This window comes from Salvelinus sp. IW2-2015, unplaced genomic scaffold, assembly GCF_002910315.2.
Source record: "Salvelinus sp. IW2-2015 unplaced genomic scaffold, ASM291031v2 Un_scaffold2062, whole genome shotgun sequence".
Taxonomy (NCBI): Eukaryota; Metazoa; Chordata; class Actinopteri; order Salmoniformes; family Salmonidae; genus Salvelinus; species Salvelinus sp. IW2-2015.
In genome coordinates, this window is record NW_019943405.1 from 24,069 (window position 1) to 44,170 (window position 20,102).

The 20,102-nt window shown below is 43.6% G+C and overlaps 1 protein-coding gene across 1 annotated transcript in view; it reads left to right on the plus strand.

Annotated features, from left to right (window-relative positions):
• LOC112072851 (ankyrin repeat and sterile alpha motif domain-containing protein 1B-like) overlaps positions 1–20,102 on the plus strand; it is a gene marked incomplete at its 3' end in the record, with an annotated part of 120,498 nt that overhangs the window by 7,141 nt on the left and 93,255 nt on the right. Inside the window, exon 2 of the mRNA XM_024140252.1 lies at positions 15,579–15,732. Coding sequence (XP_023996020.1) covers positions 15,579–15,732 — 154 coding nt within the window. The remainder of the gene's footprint in view (positions 1–15,578; positions 15,733–20,102) is intronic.

Genomic DNA, 20,102 nt, shown 5'->3' on the forward strand with positions numbered 1-20,102 from the left:
CATCTCTTTCTCCACATTTCTCTCTCACTGTCTGACAGAAGTGTGTTAAGCGCTGTATCGATCGCCGTGGTAGCGAGGTCTCAGCTGTCACTCAAGCTGTCAGTCAGAGAGACGGACTGTACTCTGATGTGTGCTGCAGAGGGTGCCTGTAAAAGGCTGCTGTGCGTGTGCGTGTGATAAATAGAGCGAGTGAGGGAGTCAGAGAGGGAGAGAAAGAGAGAGAGCATTTAGTTGTAACCACAGAAGCAACCCCAAGACATCATCAAACGTCTTTCATTGCCACAGTTCCTATATATGGGCATTGAGCAGGTGGAAAAACGTGTCCTTCTCTGTCGCATATCTTGCATATGTGTGTTTGAGTGGAGGGGGTTCCATCTCTCTCTCTCTCCTCTCTCCTCTCTTCTCTCTCCTCTCTTCTCTCTTCTCTCTTCTCTCTCTCTCTCTCTCTCTCTCTCGGCACACAGACGTGGATCCTCTGTCCTCTCCATGTGAATGCAGACTGATGCCATGACAACCAAGGACCACTTTAGGTGTGTGTGGGTGTGTTTGGTAAAGCAATGCAGGGTTCCTTCAGCTGAAAGTACAGCTTCTTACAGGGAAAAAAGTATGAACTTTTTCACTGTGGAGCCCCTGCAGAGAGAACGATGGAGAGAGAGATGGGGGGAGGGAGGGAGAGAGGGAGTGGGAGAGAGGGAAAGCAAAGGGTTCACACGGTTGCTAGGCAACACAGACATTCATAAAGTAGCAGGCGTGGGATATCCGCCCACTACAACCATTGACAAATCTGTACCAGATCAGGTGCGTCAGAGCACTGCGCTATATCAGACACACACGCATACGGAAACACACACCCCCACACATACGCACAGGAATGCACGGCTGCACTCTGCACGGCTGTACGCACGCACATTGGGCCGAGTGCTCCCGAGTGGTGCAGCGGTCTAAGGCACTGCATCACAGTGCTAGAGGCGTCACTACAGACACCCTAGTTCAAATCCAGGCTGTATCACAACCAGCCGTGATTGGGAGTCCCATAGGGCGGCGCACAATTGGCCTGGCGTCGTCCGGACCGTCATTGTAATTAAGAATTTATTCTTTACTGACTTGCCTAGTTAAATAAAGGTTCAGTTCAACAACAACAAAAACAGTGCAGGTTAGGAGAATCCAGGGTAAATGAATGGAGCTGGAAGGGTGTGTGTCCAATGTTGCAGCCATAGTAAGCTGTAGTGACCTTGTCACGCCCAGCCATCCTCTCGTCATCTCGCTAGAACATTCTGCTGACATTGTCAGGCGCTACCCTTGGGTTTCTTAGAGCCGCTGGGAGTGTTTGTGTGTTGCCCTCAGGGTTGCAGATAACTGTGTCCTGGAGGGGAAAAGAAAATAACAGAGGTTCTGGAGGTCTGATAAGAGAGAGAGTCTTGGGGAACAGAGGTTCTGGAGGTCTGATAAGAGAGAGAGTCTTGGGGAACAGAGGTTCTTGGAGGTTCGTCTGATAGAGAGAGAGAGTCTTGGGGAACAGAGGTTCTGGAGGTCTGATAAGAGAGAGAGTCTTGGGGAACAGAGGTTCTGGAGGTCTGATAAGAGAGAGAGTCTTGGGGAACAGAGGTTCTGGAGGTCTGATAAGAGAGAGTCTTGGGGAAACAGAGGTTCTGGAGGTCTGATAAGAGAGAGAGTCTTGGGGAACAGAGGTTCTGGAGGTCTGATTTAAGAAGAGAGAGTCTTGGGGAACAGAGGTTCCTGGAGGTCTGATAAGAGAGAGAGTCTTGGGGAACAGAGGTTCTGGAGGTCTGATAAGAGAGAGAAGTTCTTGGAACAGAGGTTCTGGAGGTCTGATAAGAGAGAGAGTCTTGGGGAACAGAGGTTCTGGAGGTCTGATAAGAGAGAGAGTCTTGGGGAACAGAGGATGAGGAAGAGGTGGGGTCAGATGTTTGAGTTTCCTATCATTCATAACCAAGATCAAATTGTTTTGATGAAATATGACTTTCCACTTTGTTCTTATACAGACTTCAATACACTTGAATATTTTTCATATGTGACTATTGTTATTTAAATTGATCATTGAGAAACACCCCCTGGATGTCTTGTGATGGTTTGCTCCATAGAACACACTGGTTGGAGTGTTCCAATGTGCTGGTTCGAAACCCCAACTAGGTGAAACATCTGCCAATGTGCCCTTGAGCAAGGCACTTAACCCTAATTGCTCCTGTAAGTCACTCTGGATAAGAGTATCTGCTATGTGACTAACGTTACAATGTAAAAGTCACGTAAATGCCATGTGGGTCCCATGTGGCTCAGTTGGTAGAGCATGGCGCTTGCAATGCCAGGGTTGTGGGTTCGATTCCCATGGTATGCACTCACTACTGTAAGTCTCTCTGGATAAGAGCGTCTGCTGAATGACTCAAACGTAAGATAAGTGGAGATGCGTGTTTGTGTGTAATTACATTAATTTCTCATGGCTAATATTTATGGAGAATGCATTAAGTATCAAATCAAATCAAGCTTTCAGACATGGAATGCAACACAATGTGCTTCACAGGAACAAACTATGAAAATAAAAATATATTTACATTACAACAAACATAAGAGGATAAAATATCAAATTAAACTGAACGACTAAAAAGCACCCTAAGGAAAAGTAAAGCTAAAAATGTGTGTTTTAAATCTCTTTTAAATATGTCCAGTTCGGCCCTCCTCAGGTTCTCTGGCAGACTATTCCAGAGGCTGGGGGCATAGTAACTGCCTCTCCATGACTCCTGGTCCCAGGCTTTGGGATAGTTAAAAGGCCAGTGCCAGAGGACCTGAGTGACCTACTGGGTACATAGGGTACACTGGGTACAAAAGCATGTCTGACATGTATTGAGGTGCACAATCGTGGATTGATTTACAAACCAATAGAAATGAATTCAAAAAATGTACAGGCAGCCAGTACCGAGACCTTAAAACCGGTGTAATGTGTGCTCTCCGTCTGGTCTTGGTCAGTACCAGTGCTGCAGAATTCTGTATGTTTTGCAGTTGACCGATGGCTTTCTTGGGTAGACCAGACAGGACAATAAGTACAACAATAAGTACCTTGTTCTTGTCTTGATTTAGTTGGAGGAAGTTGTGAGCCATCCAAGTATTTAAATCACTAATACAGTCTAATAAATTATCCGTAGAGGTAAAATCCTCTGGTAACACAGAAATATAAAGTTGTCTGCGTAGCAGTGAAAATCAATGCTGTGCTTTCTGATAATGCTGCCAAGGGGTAACATATATAAACTGAACAGTAGCAGACCCAAAATCGAACGTTGTGGGACGCCACAACTCTCGACTGGTTAAAAAGGTCTTAAAGAGGTCCTAAAGGACAGAGAGCTCTTTGGCATCTGTGTTGGCTTTAAGATAATTTACCACTTTAACTAAGGCTGTCTGTGCTGTGGTGGGCCCGAATACCACTTTGGATTTTTTTTTAATTGCTGGTTGAAAACAAATTTCTTAAGAATTTTGCTTAAGAATTGAAGGTTGGAGATTGGCTGAAAATTGCAGAGAGCTGAAGAATCTAGATTACGTTTCTTCAGAAGGGGTTTCACCATAGCAGTTTATTGCAGTGGGGAAAGTGCCTGTGAAGTGATTAACAATTGCTTTCACTTCTTCAGATATGCAATGAAAAACTGTTTTGAAAAAGGTGGGGATAGGATTGAGAAGGCAGGTAGAAGGCTTAAGTTGTGATATCACTTTCCTGAGCATGTCTGTGTCAACCAGGGAAAATAAATCCACAGTGCCTTTGCGTGGTAGTCTAGGGCACATATCAAACTTCATCAGGTCTTGCTTGACTGATAAACATTAGGCTGGGTATCTCTGAAATATGCCGCAAACTCATCACATTTAGATGTAGAGGAAAGTTCACATAGGTTTGCGAGGGTAGGATTTATCAGGCCATCAATGGTCGAGAAGAGCACTGTCGAATTATTCTGATTAATAGTGATCAAGTTACAAAAATGAGCCCGTCTGGCTTTGACTTTCTCCACTTCCGGTCAATTAAATGTATTAGTTTCCTCCCTCATCTCTGTTTGGATGTGGCCTTTTTAACTTTACTGGAGCTATGGCATCAATGGTTGCCTTTCATTTGCTATTAAAGTTCTCAACTAAATCATCACAAGAAGAAGGCAGAATAGGTGGTGGAGTGTTGTTCATACACTCAATAACATCTGTATCAACGTCAGAGGTAAGATAGTATTTCTTAATAATGCGTTCAGTATTTCACTGCACTATGGGCAACAAGGTAGTAAAAAATATGGAGTGGTGATCAGATAAAGCAAGATCAACAATAGAAGATATGTCAATAGAAAGCCCTTTGGTAATAACCAGGTCCAGAGTATGGTTGCGGTTATGGGTGAGCCCGGTAACATGTTAGATATAGTCCATAGAGTTCAAAAGATGAATATGTTCGATGGCCTTGGCGTCAGTCTCTTAGTCAACATGAAAATTAAAATCGCCCAACACAATGATTTTATCATAGTTCTCAAGGACAATAGAGAAATCAGTAAAGAAAGTCGGGCAGTACTTTGGTGGCCTCTACAGGTAACTGATGCAAGCAGTAGAATCAGATTTTAAAAAACATGTAAAAAATACACCTAATGGAGCAGCGGGGACTGTGAAGAGATACATACACACACACAGGAACAGCTTGGGGCGGCAGGTAGCCTAGTGGTTAGAGCGTTGGGCCAGTAATTGCTAGATTGAATCCCCGAGCTGACAAGGTAAAAATCTGTCGTTCTGTCCCTGAACAAGGCAGTTAACACACTGTTCCTAGGCCGTCATTGGAAATAAGAATTTGTTCTTAACTGACTTGCTTGGTTAGATAAAAAATAAAAACAAATTACCAGCCATTTCTGTAGGAGTTGATATGTTTCTGTTGCTTTTTCTGACAGGGAGGACTGGATCAGTACCAGACCCTGTCTGTCAGTCTCTAAAACAGTTTGATGTTGCTGGGACTGGAGCACTACCAGACCCTGTCTGTCAGTCTCTAAAACAGTTTRATGTTGCTGGGACTGGAGCACTACCAGACCCTGTCTGTCAGTCTCTAAAACAGTTTGATGTTGCTGGGACTGGAGCACTACCAGACCCTGTCTGTCAGGGAGCTAAAATTAATGATATGCATGTCAATCTCTCATGGCTCAAAGTGGAGGAGAGATTGACTTCCTCACTACTTGTTTTTGTAAGAGATGTTGACAAGCTGAATGTACCGAGGTGTCTGTTTAAACTACTAGCATACAGCTCGGACACCCATGCATACCCCACAAGACATGACACAAGGTCTCTTTACAGTCCCCAAGTCCAGAACAGACTATGGGAGGCGCACAGTACTACATAGAGTCATGACTACATGGAACTCTATTCCACATCAGGTAACTGATGCAAGCAGTAGAATCAGGTCAAAATAAGTAGAATCAGTAAAAACCAGGTCAAAATACACCTAATGGAACAGTGGGGACTGTGAAGAGAGACACACACAGGAACAGGTACACGCATACACACACAAGCGCTAGCACATGCACTCTACACACACGTGCATTGTAATATTGTTGTATTGTGGTGTTATACATGTTGTATTGTATATATGTAGTGGTGTAATAATGTTATATGATGTACTGTTTTATCTTTTCTTTAATAAGTGCCTTAATGTGTTTGGACCCCAGGAAGAGTAGCTGCTGCCTATTCAACAGCTAATGGGATCCCTAATGAATACAAATACAGCTTTGCTATAGGATGCATTTAAAACTGAGATTCGGTTTGCCTGCGTTACAGCAAGGTCGTGTACTTAGAAAGCAAGTTTCCTTTTCTCTCAGCCGAGCTAACAGCCAGAGGATCTCTTCCCTAAGATGCTTGATGGTGGTACATTTAGGGCAGACAAATCCCTGTCCATTTTCCRGTTCCACCTGATCTGCATCTTKTGGAARTCATCTTCCAGCTGTGGATRAAACCACTGGTGGGCTAGCACTGCTACCGTTAGCTGCTAGCCATCATGAAAACGGAGCAGACTAACTGCTACTTAACAGGAATCCGGGACACAAACTGACGGGGTAAGCCATAAAGGCTGACCCTGTCATGGACCCAATAGAAATACAAACTTTAGCTATTATTAAAAACGATTTAACGTAATCTATTTCATAAAAACAACTAACCGAGTGTAGTTGTGGCCAAAAGTTTTGAGAATGACACAAATATACATTTTCACAAAGTCTGCTGCCTCAGTTTGTATGATGGCAATTTGCATATACTCCAGAATGTTATGAAGAGTGATCAGATGAATTGCAATTTTTGCAAAGTCCCTCTTTGCCATGCAAATGAACTGAATCCCCCAAAAACATTTCCACTGCATTTCAGCCCTGCCACAAAAGGACCAGCTGACATCATGTCAGTGATTCTCTCGTTAACACAGGTGTGAGTGTTGACGAGGACAAGGCTGGAGAGCACTCTGTCATGCTGATTGAGTTTGAATAACAGACTGGAAGCTTCAAAAGGAGGGTGGTGCTTGGAATCGTTGTTCTTCTTCTGTCAACCATGGTTACCTGCAAGGAAACACGTGCCGTCATCATTGCTTTTCACAAAAAGGGCTTCACAGGCAAGGATATTGCTGCCAGTAAGATTGCACCTAAATCAACCATTTATCGGATCATCAGGAACTTCAAGGAGAGCGGTTCAATTGTTGTGAAGAAGGCTTCAGGGTGCCCAAGAAAGTCCAGCAAGCGCCAGGACCGTCTCCTAAAGTTGATTCAGCTGCGGGATCAGGGCACCACCAGTACAGAGCTTGCTCAGGAATGGCAGTAGGCAGGTGTGAGTGCATCTGCACGCACAGTGAAGTGAAGAATTTTGGAGGATGGCCTGGTATCAAGAAGGGCAGCAAAGAAGCCACTTCTCTCCAGGAAAAACATCAGGAACAGACTGATATTCTGCAAAAGGTACAGGGATTGGACTGCTGAGGACTGGGGTAAGTCATTTTCTCTGATGAATCCCCTTTCCGATTGTTTGGGGCATCCGGAAAAAAGCTTGTCCGGGGAAGACAAGGTGAGCGCTACCATCAGTCCTGTGTCATGCCAACAGTAAAGCATCCTGAGACCATTCATGTGTGGGGTTGCTTCTCAGCCAAGGGAGTGGGCTCACTCACAATTTTGCCTAAGAACACAGCCATGAATAAAGAATGGGAGAAACTTCTCCCAACCATCCAGGAACAGTTTGGTGACGAACAATGCCTTTTCCAGCATGATGGAGCACCTTGCCATAAGGCAAAAGTGATAACTAAGTGGCTCTGGGAACAAAACATCGATATTTTGGGTTCATGGCCAGGAAACTCCTCAGACCTTAATCCCATTGAGGACTTGTGGTCAATCCTCAAGAGGCGGGTGGACAAACAAAACCCCACAAATTCTGACAAACTCCAAGCATTGATTATGCAAGAATGGGCTGCCATCAGTCAGGATGTGGCCCAGAAGTTAATTGACAGCATGCCAGGGCGGATTGCAGAGGTCTTGAAAAAGAAGGGTGAACACTGCAAATATTGACTCTTTGCATCAACTTCATGTAATTGTCAATAAAAGCCATTGACACTTATGAAATGCTTGTAATTATACTTCAGTATTCCATAGTAACATCTGACAAAATATCTAAAGACACTGAGGCAGCAGACTTTGTGAAAATTAATTTTGTGTCATTCTCAAACTTTTGGCCACGACTCTATACTGTTTTGTTGAGCACTCTGATGACTTTTCATCAGAAATATGTGAAATATTTTCAGCTCGTATTTATGGTTGATGCATTTTGTGTGTGTCCACGCAGGTGGTCGTGTGTTTGTGTGTGCTTATGAGCACACGTTTGTGTGTGTGTGTGTGTAATTACTCTCTCATAATCCATATGACCCAACACAGTTCGTTTATGATTGTGTTACCGTCGCTAGTGTTAATGTGTAAAACTATTCATCTTCCCTGGCATTTCCATGTTAAATATTCATACATTAGCTAATACAGTTAGCATGMGATTGGTTCCCACTGGCTAGTCCTTCTAGTCAAGTCAGCATTTTCYMACAACTCACTGTCTACTGCTAAGGTTCAGTCTCGGCTGGCGTTGCTAATGTTGGCTATGATGCTATTAGACAACGTAATACAGTATTTGCCTATGTGGGTTCTACTTTGCAACTTATGTTCATCAGTAATATGCAATTGACTCCAGATAAGTACACTAAGTTTAAATGTGCAGCACACTTCACCATTTCCAAGTTATCCTTCTAGATACTGTACAGTGCCTATAGAAAGTCTACACCTCCATTTTGTTGCATTACAAAGTGGGATTGAAATAGATGTAATTGTAATTTTTTTGTCATTGATCTACACAAAATACTTGTTATACACCATAACAAAGTGAAAAGTAAATTATATATTTTTTTTACAAATTAATACATTAATACATTAAATAATTAAAATATAATTGTTGCATAATTACTCTCCCCCTTTGTTTAGGCAAGCCTAAATTAGTTCAGAAGTCAAATTTGGCTTAACAAATCACATGATAAATTATATGGCCTCACTCTGTGTGAAATAGTGGTTGACCCGTTTTTTTTGAATGACTACACCCCCTTCTTTTGTCCCCCATACATACAACATAAGTAAGTTAAATGGCTGTGATAGGAGAAAATAAACATATTACTGTCACGGTCATGAGGAGAGACGGACCAAGGCGCAGCGTGATTAAAGTTCCACATCTTTTAATGAAGCGAAACTTCCAAACAAAACAATAAACAAACAACGAAACGTGACATCAGTGGTGCTACATGCACATACACAAAACAATATCCCACAAAGCAGGTGGGAACAGGGACACCTTAAGTATGATCCCCAATTAGAGACAACGATAATCAGCTGCCTCTAATTGGGAACCATACTCAATCCCAAACATAGAAATAGGAAAACTAGAACACCCCCCTAGTCACGCTCTGACCTAAACACCATAGAGAACCGAGGGCTCTCTATGGTCAGGGCGTGACAATTACGCATATGCAGTCTTCTTTAGTGCACTTAATCAAAGTCCCAAGCCATTGCACAAGAACACTTAGGTTCAAGGCAATATTCAAGGGCGTAGTAGTTTTTTATGGTTAATGTCATCTCTCCTTTAAATTATACCTATTTAAATGTTGTGGTTTTGGGGTACAGTGGTGAAAGTGGCATGTTTGGGAATCTCTCTCTCTCTCTCTCTCTCTCGTATGATTTAACAGTTGGACCATACAGCCACTCTACAAAGGTCATAAATCCTCTTCCTCTGCCACACATACTAAGGGTCCCCACTACGTCATATATACTTTATGGTCCCTCCTAGAGAGTCATACTGACTGAGTCACCCCAGGCCTTCATGACCAGCTAATATACAACTCGGCATATTTTATGATTCAACTCTGTTCCTCACAAGTGGTGATAAGGAAGTTGCTGTGGAATCCAAGTGGAGGCAGAAATCATCTCCTTGGAAAGTGGCATTTCTGCAGTATATAATCTGCATCACATGATTATAGGAATGGCCGCTGGATACTGGTGCTTGGTGTCATTGGAGGGCTGAAGAATAAGTCAGAGTCCTACACTAGCTAAACGAGGACTGAACAACAAGTTAGAGACCTACATTAGCTAAACAAGGACTGAACAACAAGTTAGAGACCTACACTAGCTAAACAAGGACTGAGGGACAAGTCAGAGACCTACACTAGCTAGACAAGGACTGAACAACAAGTTAGAGACCTACATTAGCTAAACGAGGACTGATAAACAAGTTAGAGACCTGCACTAGCTAAACGAGGACTGAAAAACAAGTTCGAGACCCACACTAGCTAAACAAGGACTGAGGGACAAGTTAGAGACCTACGACTAGCTAAAACAAGGACTGAGGGACAAGTCAGAGACCTACACTAGCTAAACGAAGACTGGAAACAAGTTAGAGACCTACACTAGCTAAACAAGGACGAGGAACAAGTTAGAGACCTACACTAGCTAAACGAGGACTGGATAACAAGTTAGAGATCACTACTAGCTAAACAAGGACTGAGGAACAAGTTAGAGACCTACACTAGCTAAACGAGGACTGGAAAACAAGTTAGAGACCTACACTAGCTAACAAGGACTGAGCACAGTTAGAGACCTACACTAGCTAAACAGGACTGGAAAACAAGTTAGAGACCTACACTAGCTAAACAAGGACTGAACAACAAGTTAGGGACCTACACTAGCTAAACGGGACTGAACAACAAGTTAGAGACCTGCACTAGCTAAACGAGGACTGAACAACAAGTTAGAGACCTACACTAGCTAAACAAGGACTGAGGACAAGTGAGACCTACACTAGCTAGAGACTAAATTAGCTACAGGACTGGAAAACAAGTTAGAGACCCACACTAGCTAACGAGGACTGAACAACAAGTTAGACACCTGCACTAGCTAAACGAGGACTGAAACAAGTTAGGGACTACCTAGCTAACAGGACTGAGGAAACAGTTAGAGACCTACACTAGCTAAACGAGGACTGAAAAAACAAGTTTGAGACCACACTAGCTAAACAAGACTGAGGACAAGTCAGAGACCTACATTAGCTAAACAAGGACTGAAAAACAGTTCGAAACCCACCTAGCTAAACAAGGACTGAGGACAAGTCAGAGACCTACACTAGCTAAACAAGGACTGGAAACAAGTTAGAGACCTCACACGCTAAACAAGGACTGAGGGACAGTTAGAGACTCACACTAGCTTAAACGAGACTGAGGGAACAAGTTAGAGACCTACATAGCTAAACAAGGACTGGAAAACAAGTTAGAGACCTACACTAGCTAAACAAGGACTGAGGGACAAGTCAGAGACCTAGCACATAGCTAAACGAGGACTGAGGAACAAGTTAGAGACCTACACTAGCTAAATGAGGGAGTTGGCAGTTGGTTTTCTGTATAAAGTAATCTATCAATGCAAGATAATCGCTCCCCTAGTATCAGTAGATGCGAGAAAGGACACTAGCCTGGTCCCAGATCTTTTTGTGCTGTCTTATCTGGTTTAGAGTCATGAGAACCAATCATTTGATGTACACTGTGTCAATCAATACAGAAGCAGAATTCAGATCAGTGTTAGTGTGAGTAGAACCTAATGTGCTCGTTCATCAGCGGTAAAATTGTCTCTGGTTCATTTTCTGTATCTCTTGACGATTTCAGTGCATCTCGAACTGTAATATCGAGATTTCTGCTGCAAGGCCTTTCTCAAGACACAAATGAAAGGCGAACGTTCACTAGAAAAGTTGATCAGTTGGTTGGAGCACCTGCCTGAGGTTCTGATGAACAGGCTGTCCTTGATGTTCTACTCTGGAGACTGCAGATGTCCCGCGCTCAGATGACTCAACTGGTTGCTATAGTTACACCTTATTAATGAAGAGAAGGTGTGTACAGTATGTTCCAGGAGTAATGAATGCTGATGTCATCACTGTGTCCAAATCAGGCAGTTCTATCCAGGGAAGAGCTACGGCGGAATGGATAATTAAATGGTAATTATGATAACTCATTGTTTTCGTATTCACCGTTGTCATCGTCGTTGTCATCACCATTACCATCATCCTAATTTGTGCACTGAAGTAATGGAAATCAAATAAAATCCCAATAGATCAACAGTCTTGATTCTTCATCCATACTCAGACCTGAATAACCCCTTACTAACTAATAAAATGACCATACACCTGAGTGATATGGAGCACTCCCCATGGCTGTGTACCTTGAGGGCCCTGCTCTAGCAGTTTTCTCAAGTCCATGGGGTTAGTAATAGTGCTCAGGGAAACTGTTTCTGGCACCGGCTCTACTCAGGGAGGCCATGTTGGGGAGGTGGAGTCATTTCCTGAAAGGAGAGGTTTTCTTTGGGGTGAGCTCAGTAAGCTAATGCTGAGGTAACTGATTTCTCTAGGATTAGCTGTCCACTGAGTAAAATATCATTCCCCCCCCATCTCTCCCTCCTCTCGCTCTCATTCTCTCTTGTGTTGTGGGATGGTCTCAGAGGGCCTATTGTCCTCATGCCCCGTTCCTCTACGATGGTTCCTGACCCCCGACCCCCTCCTCTAATCAAATATGAGGAAATGCCAGTGAATTACAGCGTCCTTCATATCTGCTGCAGTCTGAACTGATTGGACTGTCTGTTAGACAGGGATAGGGGAGCGAGGGAAAGAGGAGTGGGTTAGAGAGCAAGAGAGAGAGAGAGACTGTTTGCACAGTGCTCAGGGGACAGAAACCAGGAGGAGTGGGATATGTGGAATGAGAGAGGGAGGAAGAGAGATTGAATGGAAAAAAAGTGGCTGTTCTGTTTTGCTCTTTATTGTTGTATTATTTTGGTCAAGAAATGAAAAAATAAGATGAACTTTTTGAAAAGAACCTGTAAGTCTGCAAGCACACACACACAGAACACAACGGGTCAGAGTCACATGTCCTGCAGGATAGTAGCTCCAGGGACGTGCCTGTAGTATCAACAGATTTCCTATTTGGGTTACCGGCCTGACAAACACACACACACACACACACACACACACACACACACACACACACACACACACACACTAAGAGACTGCTAATTAGTTGCCGGAGGAGGACTCTTTTTGTCTGTTCCCTTCCTGTGGCAGACACACAAGTTCCTCTGTGTCCTATCTCTCCACAGATAAAGAGAGAGCGAGGGAGGAGAGAGGGAGAGAGAGGGAAAGAGAGGAAGTGTGTGTTTAAGACAGCGTCTTGTTTGTGTTTGGACATGGAGCTCATTGCGTGAACCTACTCAACCTTCTCACCCCCTACACCAGGAAGTGGAGGTGGGATCAACTATTAACAGGTAACACAAACTGCCTTAGCACCTCTGAGTTGACTTGGTATGCAGATGGTGGTGTGGCGTCTCTGGTGCGCTGGCCTTTTACACACTTTCTGATTGAGTGGGAGTCTGGAGAGGTGGGGACTGGGGGACTAAAGTGTCTGAGGTAGTAGAGAATGGCTCTCGCTTTGAGTTGAACGACTTTTACCTATTTAGATAGGAGAACAAATAGAACAAAATTGTGTTTGAGAGAGAGACAGGGAGACAGAAAGAGAGGGAGGAAATCCCTGCTTCAAACCCACTGTAGCATACTTCCTTCCCTTCCTCTGAACCAGCCCTTTTCTCTAACTCATTTTCCACCCTCCTTTCCTCGGGATTCAGTAAAACTGTTGTAGTTACTCTGAAGTAAGTTGGAGTGTATCCACTAGGCTTTCATCTTTTTCTCTCTCTTTCTCTGGTTCTCTCGGTTCATCGCTGCATTGCTCTCCTCTGTTTTATTGTCTCCGTAGTAAGTTTGGAGTTCCTCCACTGCCTCTCTCCCTGAGATAGCTGGGTGGAAGGGAGAGAGGGAGAGAAGGAGGGAGAGGCTGGTGTGCTGGGGTGTTCTTTACACAGGCAGACGAGTAAACTTGAGGGATGAAGAGAAAAAGAGAGAATAAAAAGCCAGAGAATGGGATATTGGTTTGTAGATTTATGCAAAAAAGTCTGTTTCAGAGAGGGAGAGAGAAAGAGAGAGAACGTGAAATAAGAACCGACAGAGTGGAGAAAAGTGATGAAAGGGATATTGTGACAGGGAGGGAACATGATGTACATTAGGAAGTCAGAAAGGATAGAGAATGAGAAGAGAGAAAGATGGTTTGATGTGGAGGATAAAGACAGAGGCATTCCTGTCTTCTCCCTCTGGACCACTGCATCCAGAGATGGGTTGCACAAAGAACCCAAGTTGTCTAATAAGTCCCAGAAGGAGAACCCATGATAGCTCCAGAGAAAGGCTGCGTCCCAATTGGCACCCTGTTTCCTTTATAGTGCACTACTTTTGACCAGGGCACATGCATTAGGGCTCCAGTCAAAAGTAGAGCACTATATAGGTAATAGGATGCCATTTGGGACACAGTCTCTCTTGGGTTCTTCGTCTATCAGAAAATCCCAGTATAAAGGGTGTTGGCTGTTACTGATAAGGGGACTCAATTCGCAGGGCCACAGTTTTTGTCTCAAGTTTTTTATGGAGTGTAATTACTTCTGATGACTGTAAGCATATTGACGTGAAATGTTAACGCATACCATACTATTACTGTTTGAAACCACGTGTGACTTCACTGGCTGGTACTTTACATGGGCTAGAGTAAAGTGACTCAAATTCAATAGACCTGTTGGTATTTTATGTATGTGTGGTTGTGTCTGTGCAACACGTGTGTGTGTATGTGGTTGTGTCTGTGCAACACGTGTGTGTGTGTGTGTGGTTGTGTGTCTGTGCAACACGTGGGTGTGTGTGTGGTTGTGTGTCTTTGCAACACGTGGGTGTGTGAGAAAAGGAGCACACAGACACACACACACAGAGGTTTTATATTAGTGTAATACGACACATTGAGTAGTGAACGTGTGTGTGTGTGTGTACACCAGACAGATTATCTAGGGAGTGATCATTCAATCAAAGACTATGATTAATCTTCTCTGCATGCTCTCAGTGCGTGATTGATGGCCCAGTGGTGTCTGGGTAATGTAGTAGACAATGAGGTCGGAGAGGAGGGGGGAGTCGATAGCGTGCAGGGGAAATTAACACACCAGGGGTGAGTCATGGACAACACCACGCCCCCATCACCACGATGGTACCACGGCAACCAAATATGGTGGGGTGACCCGGGCGACGTCTCAGTAATGATGATGGAGTGGTGCATTATGGGAAACACAGGCATCTATTGCCCATGCGTCTCTGGTGAGAAATGTCTGTCTTTCCTGCGCCCTCTATTGCTCACTGTTGTGTTTTCATTTGGCGTGGGTGCACATATGCCATATAGACAGGGACATTTAGTTCCAAGGGTTTTTCTGTCAACCCGCTGGGTCTCAACCTTTTCATACTGTCACAGGAATAGAACAACATGAAACTGGTTGCACACAGGACATCAGCCATTTTGGCTCAGTTGCAATGGAGTCATGGAGCGATGATCTCATGGTTTCTTCTATTTTGACTTGAAGGGAGCAACACGCAATTCTTCTCAGAAACCACTTGAGGCCGTCATGCTGTCTGGTGTTCAGCGAGGGTGATGGTTATCTTCTCTCAGTAGTAGAGGGGGACCCTGGGATATGTGGTCTCCAGTCTTTCTACTATATCAACATCTGGTTACACAGGGTTATAAAGAAAGAGAGAAGAATAAAACATACTGTCACACTTTTGCCTATTAGATTATTTTTTTGTTGCAAAATCGGTGTATTTCTGTGTATTTCCTCTATCTGGTCATGCTTGTGCTTATTAAATAAATTGCAGTACAAGCAACTCCTTAGATTCAGCAGGGGGAGCAGGCCTGAACAGTGTTTGAATTGAACCGTGTCCTTGAGGTGGATGAGTTATGATGATGGGTTGTTTGTGTGATCTGATGGTACCAAGGGCAGTAAACAAACATTGTTGATCTAACGTTCAAGGTTATACATTGAACATTGGCCGTGCTTTTCAATGTACATACACACAAATATTCTGTTGTTTCCACACGTTCCTCCCTCTCTCACGCTCTCTCTCTTTCTCTCCCTCCCTCTCCATATCAGGACTCGAAGCGCTCGGCGGAGATCGTACCATCGCCCTCCCTTGACGTGTTCTTACCGGAGGATGAGGACAATCCGTATGAGTCCGTCACCACCGCCGTGACCCGCAARCCCTGCTCGCTGGACATCGGCCTCTTCAACGCCTGCCCCCTCAACGGTAAGGGCACACCCAAACCACCTGTTCAACAACCTCTGTATACTACATTCACCTCCGTCACCGTTGTCAGTACCGGCACTACTGTAGATTTTGAATATATACTACCGGTCACAAGTTTTAGAACACCTACTTATTCAAGGGTTCTTCTTTATTTTTACTATTTTCTAAATTGTAGAATAGTGAAGACATCAAAACTATGAAATAACACAAGGAATCATATAGTCAACGAAAAAGTGTTAAACAAATCAAGATATATTTTTAGATTCTTCAAATAGCCACCCTTTGCCTTGATGACAGCTTTGCACACTCTTGGCATTTTCTCAACCAGCTTCATGAGGTAGTCACCTGGAATGCATTTCAATTAACAGGTGTGCCTTGTTAAAAGTTCATTTGTGGAATTTCTTTACGTCTTAATGCGTTTGAGCCAGTCAGTTGTTTTGACAAGGTAGGGTGGCTATACAGAAGTTAGCCCTGTTTGGTAAAAGACCAAGTCCATATTATTGCAAGAACAGCTCAAATAAGCAAAGCGACACGACAGTCCATCATTACTTTAAGACATGAAGGTCAGTCAATACGGAAAATGTCAAGAACTTTGAAAGTTTCTTTAAGTGCAGTCTCAAAAACATTCAGGCACTATGATGAAACTGGCTCTCATGAGGATCGCCACAAGAAAGGAAGACCCAGAGTTACCTCCGCTGCAGAGGATAAGTTAATTAGAGTTAACAGCCTCAGAAATTGCAGCCCAAATAAATGCTTCATAGAGTTCCATATGTGGAATTTCATATTTTTGATGTCTTCACTATTATTCTACAATGTAGAAATAGTAGAAATAAAGAAAAACCCTGGAATGAGTAGGTGTGTCCAAACGTTTGACCGGTACTGTATATAATGATGTAATTACAGGAACAACGATGGTCAGCTCCGTAACTACAGTCACCTCCGTTACCATCGGCCACACCGTCACAGTCGTAGATGTTGAAATTGTAGAATGAAGTAAAAACAGTGTCCAGGACAGTGGGGAGTCACTACCGTAACCGCAGTTACCCACGTCAACGCTGTCTGCACCCTCACAGCTATTGGATGTGAATAAAAGAGATCTGGACTCACTGATGTTTCATACTGTAGGATATCTGGAGATTAAGATAGCCCAAACTGTCACGCAGTCACCACTCAGCAGCAGGTCCACATACCTAGTCCACATACCTAGTCCACATACTCGTTGTCATTGATACCATATCCGCCCTGTCAGTGTGTGATCTGATTTTTGCCGAGGGCATAGAACTCCATAGAACTCCTTAGAACGAGGGCATAGAACTCCTTTCAGAGCCCGTCGCAGCACAGTGCCCAGCGTTCTCATTTTACTCTCTACCAATACCATGGTGGGATACACCACGGGTTGTCCTGGCAACTGTGCCTCTACCACACTCCCAGGTGGTGAGTCAGCGGTGGGTTGTCATGGTAACTGTGGTTGAATCACTCCTGGTGAGAGTTAGGCTGTTTGGTTGGTTGGTTGGTTTTTTGGTTGGATTTTGCTGTGTGATTGACTTCTAATGGGTGAAGGAAACTTACATCTAGTTGTATACATCTCTGGTGTGTGTGGAGCTTCTTCGTGTCAGTCTACAAGGACAGTCACTCTGAGTCACTCCTTCATACACACACAGACTTCAGAGGTGAGATTTCTCCGGGGGTCAGCTCCGGATAAGTGCTAACTAAACTAATCAGAGGAGGGCTGGGGGGAATCAGCGATTCCTGCATTTAGCCCAATCACTCAGATCTGTAATGAGACATGACTGTGAGCCACTCACACGCTCTCTTTTCTGGAGAGAGAAAAGAAACAAGAGACAGAGAGAGTGTGAGAGAGACATGGAGAGAAAGCGAGAGATAGAGAGAAGGAGCGACCGAAAGCGTGCGAGAGAGACATGGAACAAGGAGAAGAGCCCAGTCTGGGGCTGAACATTACACACAAAGCGTATAAAGCACATCAATATGTCTGGAATTGATTAGAGCTTTGATCAGCATGGAAATTCAAGCCTGATGCTACCTGAGCCTGATAAGCCATACATTAAAGACATTTTATGAGCCATACATTAAAGACATTTTATGAGCCATACATTAAAGACATTTTATGAGCCCTACATTAAATACATTTTATGAGCCCAAGCTCCAAAAAACCCAAATGATTGTGCCGTTATCCAAGACATAGCCTATGATATACAGTATAGGCTACCGCACATTACGCACGACAGAAGAACAAAGCCCATAGTTGTAGCTAGCTACAGTGCATTCGGAAAGTACTCAGACCCTTGACTTTTTCCACATTTTGTTACGTTACAGCCTTATTCTAAAATGTTTTACATTGAAAACAGGTTTACAATTGAAAACAGGTTTTTAGAAATGTTTGCAAATGTTTGAAACATAAACAGATACCTTATTTACATAAGTATTCAGACCCTTTGCTATGAGACCCGAAATTGAGATCAGGTGCACCCTGTTTCCATTGATCATCCTTTGAGATGTTTCTACAACTTGATTGGAGTCCACCTGTGGTCAATTCAATTGATTGGACATGATTTGGAAAGGCACACCTGTCTATACAAGGTCCCACAGTTGACAGTGCATGTCATAGCAAAAACCAAGCCATGATGTCGAAGGAGGTCGAAGGAATTGTCCGTAGAGCTCAGAGAAAGGATTGTGTCGAGGCACAGGTCTGGGGAAGGGTACCAAATTATTTCTGCAGCATTGAAGGTCCCCAAGGACACAGTGGCCTCCATCATTCTTAAATGGAAGAAGTTTTGAACCACCAATAATCTTCCTAGAGCTGGCCGCCCGGCCAAACTAACCAATCAGTGGAGAAGGGCCTTGCTCAGGGAGGTGACCAAGAACCCGATGGTCACTCTGACAGAGCTCCAGAGACCCTCTGTGGAGATGGTTGTCCTTCTGGAAGGTTCTCCCTTCTCTGCAGCTCTCCACCAATCATGCCTTTTTGGTAGAGTGGCCAGACTGAAGCCACTCCTCAGTAAAAGGCACATGCCAGCCCACTTGGAGTTTGCCAAAAGGCACCTAAAGACTCTCAGACCATGAGAAATTCTCTGGTCTGATGAAACCAAGATTGAACTCTATTCCACATTGTGTTACAGCCTGAATTTAAAATGTATTAAAAATATGCTAGACACACAATACCCCACAAAGTGAAAACATGTTTTGAAATGTAAAACATGCTTTGCAAATGTATTGAAAATGAAATACAGAAATATACATAAGTATTCACACCCCTGAGTCAATACTTTGTAGAAACGATTTTATTTTTTATTTAACTAGGCAAGTCAGTTAAGAACAAATTCTTATTTACAATGACGGCCTACCCCGTCCAAACCCAAACCCAACACTGGGCCAATTGTGCGCCACCCTATGGGATGCCCAATCACGGCCGGATGTGATGCAGTCTGGATTTGAACCAGGTACTGCAGTGTGCACTGTGATGCAGTGTCTTAGACCACTGCGCCACTCGGGAGCCCAATTACAGCTGTAAGCCTTTCTGGGTAAGTCTATAAGAGCTTTCCACACCTGGATTTTGCAATATTTGCCTATTATTCTTTTCAAAATTCTTCAAGCTCTGTCAAATTGGTTGTTGATCATTGCTAGACAACCATTTTTAGATCTTGCCGTAGATTTTCTAGTAGATCCTTGAACAGGATGATCTATTTTTGATGCAATTTGAATGTAATTGGAGAGAGTGCTCATATGCACTCTGATTTAAAGCAATGATATTTGAGTGATAGGCTGTTTAAAACCAAAAAAAAATCTTTACAAATTAAAAAATAAGGTGACCTCCGAAAGCCAAGTGGAGATGTGTAAATTAGACATGCATTCAGTCTTTATATTACTGTAGCATAGACTATGTTGCAGGAAATGTAGGCCTATCTGTCACAAGATAAAGAGTTACCATGATGAGATGAAACATGCATTGTAAACTGCGCTCCGTACTGAGATGCGCTGTCTGTCCCCACTCTGAGCGTTGATGATTGATACCTGTCCTATGATGTAGAGTTAGCTGGCAGCGCAACAAGCAGCAGCAGCTTTAAAGGAAAGATACCTGTCCTATGATGTAGTTAGCTGGCAGAAGCAGCAGCAGCTCTAGGGAGGCTCTAAACCTCTGTGGTCTTAATGAACAGAGAATACTTTTTACATCTCAAATCTACCTCCTTACTGCCTGTTACTGCAGACCTACCTGGCTGGGGCATAGGGACTTAGGGACGACTTAGGGAGTACATAGGAACTACTAACTTGTCCTCAGAGATGATGACTAAGTCAGTAGCGTCCACCAAAAATAACCCTTCTGTCTCACAGTATGCATTATGTCTTAGCCTTGC